The sequence below is a fragment of the Sceloporus occidentalis genome, unplaced genomic scaffold (genome assembly GCF_023333645.1).
Source record: "Sceloporus occidentalis isolate IW3139 unplaced genomic scaffold, rSceOcc1.0.p SCAF_15, whole genome shotgun sequence".
Lineage (NCBI taxonomy): Eukaryota > Metazoa > Chordata > Lepidosauria > Squamata > Phrynosomatidae > Sceloporus > Sceloporus occidentalis.
Window position 1 is genome coordinate 9,237,433 of NW_028316995.1, and position 15,618 is coordinate 9,253,050.

The 15,618-nt window shown below is 38.1% G+C and overlaps 1 protein-coding gene across 2 annotated transcripts in view; it reads right to left on the minus strand.

Annotated features, from left to right (window-relative positions):
• Window positions 1-13,967, minus strand: part of LOC149303219 (threonine aspartase 1-like) — an 87,612-nt gene extending 73,645 nt beyond the window's left edge. Inside the window, exons 1-5 of one of the 2 annotated variants that reach the window (XM_089481592.1) lie at window positions 13,823-13,967; window positions 12,624-12,691; window positions 9,285-9,353; window positions 3,581-3,701; window positions 2,540-2,624 (exon numbers count right to left, since the gene is read on the minus strand). In XM_089481592.1, coding sequence (XP_089337718.1) covers window positions 2,540-2,624; window positions 3,581-3,701; window positions 9,285-9,353; window positions 12,624-12,691; window positions 13,823-13,967 — 488 coding nt within the window. The remainder of the gene's footprint in view (window positions 1-2,539; window positions 2,625-3,580; window positions 3,702-9,284; window positions 9,354-12,623; window positions 12,692-13,822) is intronic. The other variant, XM_089481593.1, reaches the window with a different exon arrangement.
• Window positions 13,968-15,618: the final 1,651 nt, after the last annotated feature.

A 15,618-nucleotide genomic window follows, 5' to 3' on the forward strand; every position in this document is an offset into this window, starting at 1 on the left:
TCCACAGAGATAACTATTAAACACATGTATGTCCTCGCCATGTATAATGGATCTTCAGTAATAAATAAATACAAATTAAAGCTATGCCTAACGTCATAAAATGTAATTAAACATCTGTATTAAATATTAATACGGTAAGCACGCTTATATATCTGCTACTGTAACTTTCTCCTTTTTTCAATGTCCTGGGCTCACGAGAGCCTAAGGCAGGGGTGTCCAAGTTTTTTCTGCAGTGGGCCACTTCATCAGAATTGTATACGTGCGCGGGCCGCACTCATTTTTCACTGTGACAAAAAATATGGCCTTTAATAAAATATGCAGATTAAAATAAAGTAAAATGACACAAAACCTTTACTCTTCCTCTCACTGATTTCTGGGCCTTGAAAGTTTTGCGACTACAAATTCAGGATTCCCTAGATTTATTCTAGGGATGTACTAAAATGAAAATTCTGGACCAAAACATTCAGGGTTCACTTAGCCAAATCCAAAAATGGCCCCCACCTTTAAAAATAATAATAAAAACTCACATGTTTAATAAAAGTAGGTAACACACAATTGGACAAAATTAGCAATATGACTAACAGCAATCACACTCCTATCATACCCAGGCAACCAGTAAATGCTGGTACCTAGGCATGATGGGACTGTGCTCGCTGTGATTGCTGTTAGCAATCACACTCCTATCATGCAAAGTCAGCCAGCACATGCTGGTACAGGGTGGCTGTAAGTGATGTGCAGACCCCATACAGCGGGCAGCATCACTACACAAGGGGGGCAGCTAGCTAGGTTTCAGCATGTACTGTCTGACTTGGCATGATAGGAGTGTGATTGCTAACAGTAGTCACAGTCCCATCATGCCTAGGTTCCAGCACTTACACATCCATCCAGTAAATGCTGGAACCTAGGCATTATGGGACTGTGATTGCTGTAAGCAATCACACTCCTATCATGCCAAGTCAGCCAGTACACGCTGGTACAGGGTGGCTGTAAGTGATGTGCAGACCCCATACTGCTGGCAGCATCACTACACAAGGGGGGCAGCTGGCCAGGTTTCAGCATGTACTGGCTGACTTGGCATGATAGGAGTGTGATTCCTAACAGCAATCACAGTCCCATCATGCCTAGGTTCCAGCACTTACACATCCATGCTATCACACACACACACACTCATTTATTCATATAATCATTCATTCACAGATTCATTCCCTCAATCACACACTTATTCAAACACCCTCCCCACCCCCTTACCTGCACTGCAGCTCCTCGATGCCGCTCACAGACTTCAGCAGGGGACTGCTGTGCAGTCCAGAAGACCCTCCCACAAGTAAGTAGCAGGGCTTGAGGTGCGGCTCGCGTAAGATCGGTTGCCCTGGCTGCCGATCTTACGCGGGCCGCACCTCGAGGTCTCGCGGGCCGCATGTTGGACGCCCCTGGCCTAAGGGTTTCTAAAGTTAGAATTGGAATTATTGAATATATCGTGCTAAGTATAGACATTTCTTTAGATCTGAAGAACTGGGTGTGAAAAGTTATTCTCCACATGTTCAACATTTATAGAATGGAGAAACGCACAAAAAATAAACGCGTAACAAATAACTGTTGAAAAACTAAACACGGAACAAACAAGTCGTTGATAAAGAACCCCGTTTGGCACTTAACACGAGGATATAGTAACACTTAATCTTTGACTCGATTATTACTAAAATCAGACAGTTGGAGCCGACCTTAAGATTGGTGGAAACATGAGCATGACTTACAACGTGCATAGCCATATTTCCCTACATTTAATTTTGGAAGCTTAAGATTCTGGTCATGCTCTAGAAATATCAAATATCAAGCAGTTGTTACAAGGTATATGAGCTGTGTTTTTACTGGCCAAGTAAAGAGCGCTGAATCACAGTATTAAAGAGACAACGCCAATAGTTTTTCTGAATAAACCCATTAACCAAAAAAAAATTCTCTGTACTATTTAAAAGCATTGCTTTTTGCTAATAATTTATTTTAACGTATTATTTCTGGAAGTTCTTTTTCTGTCAGGCAAATGTTTTTAAATTGCATTATATGCCTTCCAAGGTATTCTAACATTGATCCAACATCTTCCAAAAAATAGTTTTTTCCTTTGACGGAGATAAAGACTCAAATTAGAAGAGTTAAAAAAAATAAAAAAAAGTTTTCCAAGAACACTACATAAAAAGAGAAACCCAAATAAGACTAAGCCAAAGAAGGACACAAAGGATCATTACTCAAAAATATCGTGCATTTCAAATTGGACATTGAATGTTTTGCTGCCTACGGCAGAAGACGGAATAAAGAACATGTAATGTCCAAAGTATTCATACAAGTGTCAAGAGAGCAGGCAATTAATACATTGCACATCAACCACTGGACAAGACGTTCCCAAAGATTTGTTCACAAGTGTCCTGCGAACAAACTAAAAGTGAAAAGAAAAAAGAAAACATAGGTCATGGGAAAGGGATAATGGAAATCTGGAAATTATACACATATTAAACCTTGAAGTCTAAACCTAGAACATATGAATTACCAGGGAGGAATTCTGCCTGCTGAGAGCTTTCCTTTCTGTCCTTCACAGAGCAACTTGTTTGCCGCCAACACTGGATTTTTGATTCCTTTAGGAAAATAAGATTTAAATACTATAAATACTACTATATGGTTTTCTTATATATGCATTAACATTCATATATGTTCATAAGCAATTAATAGGCAATTAAAACACACTTGTACAGCTTATTGTATAATCACATTTACTCAAGAATGAAGGTTACTCTGCTAAACATCTCACTTTCTAATCCTTTAAAATCAAACGTAACCAATGGGAAGGAACGGGTTAACAGGAAGGAAGAGGGTTATGCACACCTGTGACAAATAAATAATTATGATGGCTGCTCTCTCTGGATTCTTTAATACATATGTTCCATGTTTTATATATATCTCTCAAATCCCATTTCACAGGTTCATAACTATAATGATTTGGTCAAGAGAGTGGAATTCTGTCCGGATAACAGTGCAATGTGGGATATACATAGTTAAATAGTAATTTAGGTTGAAAAAAATAGGAAAATCGTCCATCAAGCTCAACCCTTCTACCTATTCTTCCTGCAAAAGAAGGCAAAACCCTCAATGAAGGGAAACTTCCTTCTCTACTCCAAAAGGCAGATTTCTCCTTGAATCCAGAAGCTCTAAAATACAATGGCATTACCCAAGCGATGCGTGATCAGGGGACGGCTGGGAACATTAAACCTGGCACAGTAAGTACAGCAAGTAGCCCTGTAAATAAGATACGCAAAACACATGTGGAAGACCACACATTAAATGTCTACCATCCAATCCCGTCCAAAAAACATTTACCAGAAAAGAATGCAGAGAAACCCCATACAAGAACACAGAAAAGAATTTAATGCTTCATAAAATTCTTGTTACTCTAAGCACCCTGGAGATTGTATGAGGAATTACATCCCAATCAACTCCCTGTGTCAACTTACTAACTAGCCCACAACTTTTTCTAATTAATACGGATTACTCACAATGGTGCGATTACGCAAAATAATACATTTATTGGTCTTACCACTCAGTGACCCCACTGCTCCAAAGCTTAAAGATCTGCCGTCCATTATGCTCGCATCACATTCTATTTTACCCAAAAGATTCAAGTTTGACCCCATTCCTGCATTTGTGAAAGGAGAATCCTAAATGTAGAGAACAGAGTAAATTTAACATATAAAACAAGATAGATCAATTATTATAATACAACTGTGCTATAAAGCCAATGTTTAAAATGATTCAGATACAGATTATATATATTACATACACACACACACACTTTGCTTATAAGAATACTTTTCCTTATTTGAGGTCTTCATGAACCCAAACATGAATCCCAACACATTTTGTGTTATAACCTGTCCTAAGCCATCGCTGTTCAATACATAACGCGATGTGGAGAAACAATTAAACCACAGATGACATCATGACTCTTGGTATGAAGATCTTACAAATACCTTACAATATAAATCTGGGATAAAAAATTGCCGTACATTACATATGGCAAAAATTAAACATTTTAATCTCCCAATAGAGCCATAACCTAATGAAGAGTGGCCAATTTTAAAGAAATGCACAAATCAAAGAAAACCAAATACATAAATCTTTCTCTGCAAACAAGCTACTATAGAAAAGTGACAGAATCTTAGAAGCAGAGAGAAACGTAATGAAAGAGGGTCTCCTTCTGAAAAGTTATTTTTTTTATGAATATCGGAAGTACGTTCTTTAATTTCTTCTCCTCCCCGGCTGACTCTACTGAAGGAGTATGCCGTACACTTATTTGGAGATCAGAAATCTCCCTTGTAACCGGCCAATTGTTCAGCGGGACACGGGGGGATGATCTGCCAACCAGTTTGGTACCAGGGGGACTGGTGCCGCTCTAGGCCCAAAGTCATTGCATGTACAAGATGAATGCTCCCTACTTTTAAGGTAGCTGGTGGATTAATTCAAACCAAAGTCTCATTCTAATTTCTACAACTGAAGAATTCCTGCAAGAAATACATTTAGTAAAATGCACTGCAACCCACACGGAAAGGACTCCAATATTAAATGTGAAATAGGGTTGGCGTGCTCTTTATGGCTTTACAATACAGAATCATTCAGAAGGCACTTTTTAATTTGGCTATATGATCTAAATCATGAACCTTTAATGCATAGGTTTAGCTGCATGCAGAGTACTTTAATATGCATTCTTCTGCAGTGGGGGTGCCAGAGACATTAAACTGTCCCTTTAAATAATTACACCATGCATGGCATGTTGGAGCAATTCTGTTACAATTGCAACATGTAGGTCCATCCCCAGGAAAGAAGGGGTTGGCTCAACGGAATGCTTTTATTGACAAAAATGTAGCACTTTTCACCAGACCCGTACCAGGGTTGGCTTTATAACTAACACAATATGTTTTTACTGACTATTGTATGAGGAACGCAATAAAGTGTCCGTATATCATGTTTTCTAAGCTTTCAAAATTAATTAGAGGTGATGAATGCGGTCTAGAAATAAGATTATATAGTATATATAGCAGACAATTCAAAATGTTTAAATGCGCTTTATTTTAATGTCCTTGTTTAGACTCGAAGGATCGTGCTCTTCCACATCGAATTCGTAAATGGGATCATCTAAAAAGATTAAAAATGAGACTGTGTATGAAATAGAGCTAACCGAACGTTCTTTAGGTCCTCAAATGAGAAACAAAGGCCATACTTCCTCTCCCGCAATTGCTGATTAACAGAAAAATAAAGAAGCACAAAGTAATCAAACAAGAAATACACAAGCTGAGGCTTCCCAACAGCAATCTCTTCCCCGCTGGATGCACATCTGAGGTCGCACATGTGAACTATATATATATATATATATATATATATATATATATATATATATATATATATATCTATCTATATTATGTAGTAGTTGAAGTCTTTTTGGACCAATCGGTTCATTCACTCTATATACCTATGTCTGAAAATCTGTTTAGCATGTGACTAACAAACAAGATCTCAAGGTGGGGTTCATTTATTTATTAATATTAAAGTGGACAAAAGGCATGTTTTTAATGATGTATCATAATATAAGTGATGTATTAGAGGGAAAACAAAGGATAGAGTTCCCCAACGGTTTATGTTTGTGTAGTCGGTACACAAGGCAACAGGTCCCAACTATAAAGTTATAATGAGGGAACGCATAAAGAACATTAGACAGTATGTGCATTCCTTTGGTTGCTATAGTGATTGCTTCACATTGCTCCAGAGTTTACTATTAATACATAATTCCTCATGTGCATATGTATATATGTAGATAAACTGTAAACTGGACATGTTCTGGTAAAACTGGAGAAAGTAGTTTTAAAATAAATTGCTCACACAGAGGAGAATGTGGGGATGAACCCCTAAGATAATGTTTTAACATTCAGGTAGTGTTGAAGAGGAGTGTGAAGGTGAAAGAATGAGCATGTAGCCCCTAAGAGTTATAACAAAAGCGATACTTTTACATTCAAGAGCAAAGGCCTTGATGGTAAAATATTTTTCTGTTGGAACAGGACCATTAGGTGTACATGAAAATATATTTACTTCATTCATTCAACACAAAAATGTGTTTTAGCACTCAGTGACGCGAGTTAGAAAAAGGCCTTTCTACAGTACAGCCATTTTGTGAGATTGATTTTCCTGGATTTTTACAAGCGTGGCACAAGCCTCCTGCTCAATAGTTAAACAAGATTTCTATTAAAACATTAAAGAAGCATCTCAGCATTCTTGCACAGAATATTGTGAAGGTTCTAAGTCTTAAAACCAAACTGCTTCACAGAACTCAAGAAAGGGCTTTGCAATCGTCTCTTTAATGGAATTATTTCTAATTTAGCGACTGGCAGTTTTGGGAAGAACAGTTGTTTTGAAGATAAACCCCATTTCTCCTACACTGGCAGATGTAGGATGTATGGCCCGGGGCTTGGCTCCTTATTAGCTGCAGAAATACAACAGTGAACCCACAAGTCCCAGACGGCTATGTCCACATGGGGAGAAATAAGGCATTTTCTATGGCAAATGTCTTTCCAAAGTGTGGCATAAGCAGCATTTTGCCAGCCATTAAAAACACAATTACATGACAATGTCCGTATTCCTTAGCTTTATTATCAGCATGTCCGGAAAACCGTACATAAGTTTCAGCACCATAAAAACGTTTGCCAAGACTAGAGACTAAGACCAAGACTTTACCTGATACAAACACACCATGGATTGCTTGTCTGAAAGATTTTACGAAGATACAAAACAAAAGTTTGGGTTCACTTAGAAACCTCCTTGTTTTTCAAAGAAAAGCACATTTTGCCCACTAGTATCGTATTTGCTTGACAAATTGCTCTGAAAAACACCCCTCATCTTATATTCGAGGTTGTCCTAATACAACCTCAAATAGAGGTCTGACTATAAGACTAACAATCAAATCCCCTGCAGCGTTGCAGGAGACCCGAATCCTCCTCTCTGGCAGCCAGTGGATGTCTGCGTGATGTGCCCAGACAACCTCCGCCGGGGCTTCTATGACGGAGCGCCGGCGTGACATGACCTTCTACGACGGAGCTATAGAAGCTCTGGTGGAAATGCCGGGCAGCAGCAGAAATTGCAGACGCACATCGCGCAGAAGTCCACCAGCTGCCCCACTACACACCAGGGAGTGTGGAGCACGGCGGAAAGTCTGAGGATGCATTGGTAAGTCTGGGGGGGGCAGAGTGGCAAATAAAAACAAGAAATGCATTTTTCTCAATCATACTTTTTATTAAATAATAAAAAATAGTTTACATGTGAATTAATATTTACTAGTAAAACTTTTTCCTATAGGGTATTCTTATATTCAGGCTCTTTTTTCCCCCTAAATTAATACTCACATTTGGGGGGGGGGGGCTGTCTTATAATCGGAGAATTAAGTAATATGAAATCAGCAATATAGTGTAGACATTGATAATGTTGTAAATGACTACTGTAAATGAAAATGGCTGATTTTTAATCTTCATAGGCGTGTGTGTTCCAATGGCATGTTGTGGTCGCTAATCCAAGTTTAAATTTAAAAGTTTAATTGATGGTTAGAAAACTTTTGTAATTATGTTACAGCTACGAATTTCCTTGCTTTCAATTAAAACTGCTAAGTGACCCCAAACTTTTGAACAGTAGCGTATATGATTTTTGGGACCTGCAAGGAGAGGGCAGATTATATGGTCACTTTCAAACAGGACAGATTAGATCAGAGAATTTTAATAAACAAATCCACAATAAACTTTCAAATAAGCAATTAATTGCGTCATATCGGTAGGTATAAAAGATGTTCGAGAACAGTTACAAAAATGGAACAATTTTACAGAAAATAAAGGAAAAAAAATATGAATTGAGGATTTTACACAAAAATACAATTTAAATGTGTAAAATCAATTAAACATGATGGCACGTAACTGAAGATTGTATACTCTATTCCAATGCCTATTTCAGCTCCATGTATCTAAATCACAATGGTTTTAAGTCTTTTTTTCTTTTTCTTTTTTTAAATAGATCACTGGATCCTATGATTGTATTGTTTATTAAAAGAGTATGTCTGCCATTAAATTGACATGCCAAAAAAAAGAAAACAAAAAACATTTTCTCCTCTGCCTAAAGCAAAAGGGCAATTAAGCCTCATCCATAGCGTCCATTATTAAAAAAAAAAAAAATAATCCACAGACCCAGGTCGTCATTCCCCAGTAAGCAAACAATAAAAAATTTACAACTATGGAATGCTATAGGAGGTTACTAAGATGCCAAGTCTTCTGGAACAAATTTTGCCTGACCACAAAGACAATTACACAACAAAAACATAGAAAGGAGTCGCCGTGAAATGACTCAACTGCACATCTTACGGCATTGGAAGTATGCGTCTGCATATCTGCTGTCTTTGGTTATCTTTGTCCTAACCAGGAATTAAATTAAGTGCCCACATTTCTACTACGCAGAACATGACTTACACCATCAGCCCAGGGGGTCTGAGTACAATCTATAGCTTATTATGCTTTAGTGATAACATTTTACAAATAACCATGGCTCAAGACAAGCCTTAACATGTTTGTACAGTCCTGTAGGTTCACAACATGGATAGCATATGTAACCTAATCAAATAAAAAATTGGCATTATAGCCAATCTTCATAAAGATTTTCTGGATATATACCATATTTGCTTGATTATAAGACTAGGTTTTTTTTTCAGAGAAAATGCTCTGAAAAAATATCCCTCGTCTTATAGTCAAGGTCGTCTTCTAATCAGACCTCAAATAGAGGTCTGACTACAAGACTAAGGTCCAGATCCCCCGCAACGCTGCAGCCTCTGCTGCTGCCGTCACTTCCTCCGGGGGCTTCTATGATGGAGCGCCGGCATCACATGACCTTCCGGAGGCAGAGTGGCATATAGGGGGTTAAAGGGCATATCAGTGAGGCAGAGTGGCATATAAAGCATATCTGGGGGGCAGGTTGGCAAATAAAAGGAAATAAACAAAAAAATCATTTTTCCAATCATAGTTTTTATTAAATATGAAAAAGTAGTTTACATGCGAATATTTATTAGTAAAACTTTTTTCCTATAGGGTCATCTTATATTCAGTTTTTTTTTGGGGGGGTGGTCGTCTTATAATTATGCAAATACGGTATATACACACACACACACACACACACACATAAATCACATCATATTCTAGGGATGAGACAAAGCACTTTATACCAACCTCTAGCTCAACTAGAGCTGCAGTCACTGCGTCTGTAGCAAGATCCCCAGCCTGCAGTTTTTCTATTGCCTGTTAAGGAAAAGACAGTAGGAGTTATTCTCAAGCAATAAGCACAACTTATTGAACATCATAGAATACTACATATATATCATTACCACAAAAATAACAGACAAGCCATCTTGTTTGTTAATTCCTTGTTTGTATGAAACGTAAATACTTGGATATAAGACATGGAAGGTATGCAGGTGGTATCATGGTGTCATCTTTCAACCCAAGGTTCTGCCAAATAGAGAAAAGCAGAATAATATTCTGGAAGTCAGTGGATCAGTTTAAGCTCAGCTACCCAGGGTTTCTTTTGCACTTTATACATTATCCAAACAACACAGGATGACAGCAAAATGATATGTCTGGACGGTCAGCCAATGTCATATGGATAACGTGCTTCTCTTGCAAGGCGAGAAGACTTCAATACCCTGTAAAGGAGGGGAATGTGCATTTTCTCTGTTATGCCGTCAGGTGCGGTAATGCTTTTGGCCCTAACAGTGACCTTTGCTATGAACCATAAAAAAGGTGCTACGAACATTAGGAAAAAAAATGATAAAATCCACCAAAGGAACAAAAAGTGACCGCATCACCAAATTATACGCGCATAAAACAAAATGAACCCGAAACGAGCACTCAATTATTCTTGAATAAAATATTCCATTTGGGAAACCTGCCCTCCAAGCTCGATGGGATTAATAGAAGTCTGGCATGTTAACATCTTGATTTAAAGTTCTGATTCACTTTCTAAGTTATCGCAAAATTGGACGGATGTGGACTGAGCGTTCCATAACACGAAGGTCAAGCTGCTCACACATTTGCGAGTATGAACAGGAAATATTGCTTTAGTAAAGAATGGCCAGTCTAGTAAAAAAAAAATAGTTACTCATTACAAAATTTTTCCCCCGATTCCCATAAATATTCTTCTTTATGTCTTCGGTGCCATAACCGTCTCCTCATTTGCCAAAATTACAATTCTCGCTGGCTTCCGAAGCAAGGCAGAAACTCAGACTTCCTCAGAAACTTGCTTTAGTTCTCCCGCATCGGCCAAAAGGACATATTTTTCTCCACGCTGAGAGAGGCGGCACAGGTTATGCAATAAATTGCTCTTGTAAGACAAAAACTAGTACACTGGTGTCTCGTTCCTTCCAAAAATGGAGCCGCATACTTCTCTAATGTGTAATGCATGTGTGTGCAATTTAAATTACACACAGAGAAGAAAAAAAATCACTTAATAAAAGATACTCCTTTACTGCCATCGGGAAACCGAAAACATCTTAAAGAAAAACATTTGGTTAACTATTTTAATTCAAAACTTCATTTGTCCCTAGGTAGAACTTGAGATATTAACATGGAAAGGAACGCATAATGATGACAGTAGATAAACATGTGGACCACCAAGGCTACATTATTTTTAGGCCTGTTTTCTTGCGCCCCTTCTGATGCTTTTTCCATTGATAAATATAGTAGGTAAACACACAAGATGCCAAAATAAAAAAAAAGGCTATTTAACCCCTTAAGGACAATGGGCAGTCCCTAAACCCATTGAAAACAACGCATTTTGAGCCCGTACATGTACACGTACATTTAATTGATGGTAAACCCTTTCATGTAAGAAATAAAATGGTAAGCACATAAACACAAGGTGCAAATACATTTACAGCAGGTGACGGCATAACACATTAACTAGTCTGACAGTGGGGTCTATTCACTAAACGGGTAAATGTGGTTTCTAACCCCCTACCTTCACTACTCATCATGAAGGGCCAACACTCTTAATAGCCTGCAAAAAGGGCTGAGCTGACCCTGTATAATTAAGTGAGTAAGGAGACAGAAGAAATCATGCCGATTTAACTATACATTATAGAAGGCCAGCCAAGTTGTTCCTATGACAGAAGCTCATTGGGGTTGGCGCTTCATAATATACGATGAAGTCGAGGAAAACCACAACTCTCCCTTTAGTGAAGAGACAAAGTGTAACAACGTCTTTTTTTTGGCCAGGAGCACATTTACACACACACATATATATATATATATATATATATATATAACATCCACTGTATATAATATATGTACAAGCACCTCTTGTTCTTGTGTCACATGGCACTCAGGCTTTAATGGATCATGCAATGCCAGCTGCCCGATATTCAGTGGTATACTATGGTGGCTGTGAATCAAGGAAGGGGCATTTAGCGGAGTCACATGCCCCACACTCCTAGCGATGCACCCTATGCAGGAGGGAGTGGAGCCAAGCTCCGCTGACAAAGGTAAGCTGGCCATGGTTAGGTAAAATCTGTGAATTCTTATACTTCTTTTCCATTTTCCCCCCCAATTACTTTCACATTGTAAAGGCCGTGTGCGGTAGAACAGCACACAGGGATATGGACTCCTAGGGTTTTAGTTAGAGACAATGGCTGGAAGTGGTGACTTTATACCAACTGCGAGAATGACGACGGAGCAGGCATTAAATCCCCAGGAACCTAAACTGTATAATTGTGCTGGACTGCTCACTAAGGACATTTCATGTTTCCATCCTAATCGTATACGTTATTTCAGCAGCTCATAATCTCAGAAATGTCAGCGGGGTATCTTAAAACATTAAACCATTTCCATTAACAGCAGCATGCACCGAATTTAAACAAACACGTCTGGGATTACTATTATTATATTCCTAATACGTATATACTCTTACTCGGTTTTCAGTTAACTAAAAGATGGACACCGTATCCACAGCATGATACGGAGAAATAAAACCAGTCACTTTACCATTTTTAGTGTCAATGATTTAAAATAAAATGTCCTACAGAATAAAATTGCAATGGACGGTTTGTACTTTAGTAATGAGAGTTGGCAAGAGGGATTTATACCTTTGCAAGTCAAGTATGTATATTATACAGCATACCCATTACATTTATTTTATTGTAACTAGTTAACGTCTGTTACATACACGTGTGTGTGTATATACCGTGTGTATGTATATATATCCGATATTACTCCATCGAAACTTACTAGTGGCATAATTTATTTTTATGACACATGATGACCTACAGATTCACTTTTAAACATAGTATTAACTTGGGTCTGTAGAGGTCTAAAAGTGTATCTACTTCATTTCAAGCAGCGTATCAGTAACAAACTAACTCATCTGCTTTCATGCTTCAAATCACAGTACTGGGCAAAGCTGACAACAAAATAATCCCTGTGGGACTCCAGCGCAGCCACGTCCCAGTCTCCTGGTACTTTGATTGTTAAGCAGCCTTATTACCCAAGTTCAGTTGACTACATGTAGAAGAGTACCTTTTTGCACGCTCGTTTGCATACATGTTTGTATTCCTTTGCTTTTGACTCTGAGTGGTAACCGGCACCTGCGGCAAGAAAGAGGAAAAAAAGAATAAAGAAACAATGATTTAGTAGAACAATAGACTCATATTAGTTCACAATACCGGCTTTAAGTTTTATTTAGACAGTTTTCCATGAGAATTAGGATTCTATTACACAGAAACAATGAATTTGATGACAAATAATAACTATTTGGCCCATCTAGTCTGCCAATTTCTCATTTTTCCTGCTGTAAAGACTTGTGTTTTGTTTAAGCATGTTTAAACTCCTTCAATGTATTAATTTCATAGCATTATATAGATATGTTCTGCATTAGTTTGATACTTATTTCAGAAAAATAAAACCCTACATATAAAACAAAAAAATATTTTGGCATTTATTTCACAAATAACTACTTTTTTAGCGTGTGGGAAATTTTATATATGAAAAAAAAGTGAGAACGTTAATGCTTCAAGAAACACAGTGGTTGTTGAAGTTTAACACAAGTTTAAAAAATAAAATAAATAAACCCATGTGCTGGTGTAGGTGCCTGTGAACATGTGCCCAGGCTTTGTCTGGAAATGCACACATACATGTATATTTGCATGGTATTTCTGACTGCTTGGATTTCTTCACCAAGCGAGGGGGGTAACTGAGCGGTGCCTACAAGACAATCTGCTTTCAGTTCATTAGCAAACATAGCCTTCAGCAAAATGATGATCCAAACTACATTGGAGCAGCTCAAGGACAAAAAGTGGCACAGTGAAAGTACCGATCTCAGCCCCACTATTCAAAAAAAGCCGTCCACAAGCAAGATCCAACCATCGTGATCGACCCGGAGCAAACCTACCAAGGAGAAGGTGACAAAATCACTCAATCCACGAGTGCAAGCTGCTTCCTACTTAGTCCAAAAACGCCTACAAAAAAAGGCAGCTCTACGAAATATTACCGTGTGTGAGAGTGGAATATTTATGCAACCAATGGGTTTTCAACGTATTTTAATGATGTTATAACAAAATAAATCAAATGTCACTTTGCAATAACCAAATCAGAGTTAGGCGAGATAAAATATCACACTAAATTGAAGTGTTCCGTTACATAAGCGAACAGATAAAAACTTCTGAATGGTGGAAACTAGTGCAGTAAAGCTTAACATTTCGGCGTCTGCGCCATAATACCTGCGTGCACCAGCACAAAGCCCACCCGTTTCTGGCCCTGGGTTTTGTTGGATTCCAGTTCTTTGGCTGATTCGGCTTCCTTTCTGCTTCCAACCTGAGATGATTTAGAAGGCAAAGTGTCGGACGAATTGAAAGCCTTCTCCATGGTGATTGTCAGTTATCACAGAACTCCAGGGAAACGCATGATGATACCCAGGAGTCGGATTTTCTAGCTGCGCACCTAAAACATAAAGAGAAATAACTATTTTATGGTTTACTACAAATAACTGACATTACATAACCTAAAAATACATTGTTGTAATGTCTTATTACTATTGTATCTAAGCAACTAGTAACTTTTTATGTATGTGTAGTCTATTTAAAGTTCCCTCTACAAATATTGGCACCCTTGGTAAATATGAGTAAAGAATGTTGTGTAAATTGTCTATTGTTTAACATTTTGATTTTTTCTTCAAACAATACACAAATATATTCCGTTCTCATGCATATCAGATTATTGTAAAAACAACACAGGTTAATCGAAAAAAAAATAAAATTGTTAAATATATACGTGTGCCATAATTATTGGCACCTCTATCAATTCATATGAGAAACACATGACTTCCTGTTTCTCAGGGGTATAAATATTAGGTAACACACAGTCCCAATTCCCTTAGTCATTCATCACAATGGGCAAGACCAAAGAATAAATCTATGATGTGCAGCAAAAGGTTGCGAGCTTCACAAAATGGAAAAGAAAATAGCAAAAGCATTGAAAATACCCATTTCTACCATCGGGGCAATAATTAAGAAGGTCCAGTCAACCGGAATTGTTATGAATCAACCTGGAAGGGGACGCATGTCTATACTGTCTCAACTCACTGTGAAGAGGATGGTTCGAGACACCCAAAAATCTCCAAGGATCACTGCTGGTGAACTGCAGAAGCTGCATCTTGGGGTGAGAAAGACTTTGAAACTACAATCCAATATCAACTACGTCAGCACAAGCTGTTTGAAAGGGTTTCATGAAAAAAAAAAAGCCTGTACTGGAACTTCAAATGGGATCGAGTTCTATGGGCAAATGAAACAAAATTAGAGTTTTTTGGAGATAAGCACCGGTGGTGGGTTTGGCGCACACAGAGAGGAAGCTGTATGGAAAAGTACCTCATGCCCACCGTTAAATAAGGCGGTGACTCTTTAATGTTTTGGGACAGTTTTTCTGCCAGAGGACCTGGACATTTTGTTAGTGTGCATGATGCCCTGTATCCTATCAAATATCAACAGATATTAAATGAACATCTTACTGCCTCAATCCAGAAAGCTTAAAATGGGCCATGGTTGGATCTTCCAGCAGGACAATGATCCAAAACATACATCAAAATCAACACAAAATGGTTTACTGACCACAAAATCAAGGTCCTACCATGGCCATCACAGTCCCCTGACTAGAACCGCATATAAAACCTGTGAGGCGAACAGAAGAGGAGAGTCCACCAGCATCAGCCTCGCAATCTGAAGGCTCTGGAGAGATGATCTCAGATCCCTGGCCATGTATTCTCCAACCTCACCAGACCTTATAGAAGACTCAGAGCTGTTATCTAGGGAGGTATTGACTAAAACGGTGCCAATAATTGTCCCACACATATATTTAAAATTTTTGGATAAACTTATGTTGTATTTGTAATTGTTTGATATCCATGAGAGCAGAGTAATTGTGTGTACTGAAGAAAAGATGAAAGTGTTAAACATGACAAATTTTCCAGCCTTCTTTTCTCATATTTACCAAAGGTGCCAATAATTGTGGAGGACATTGTACG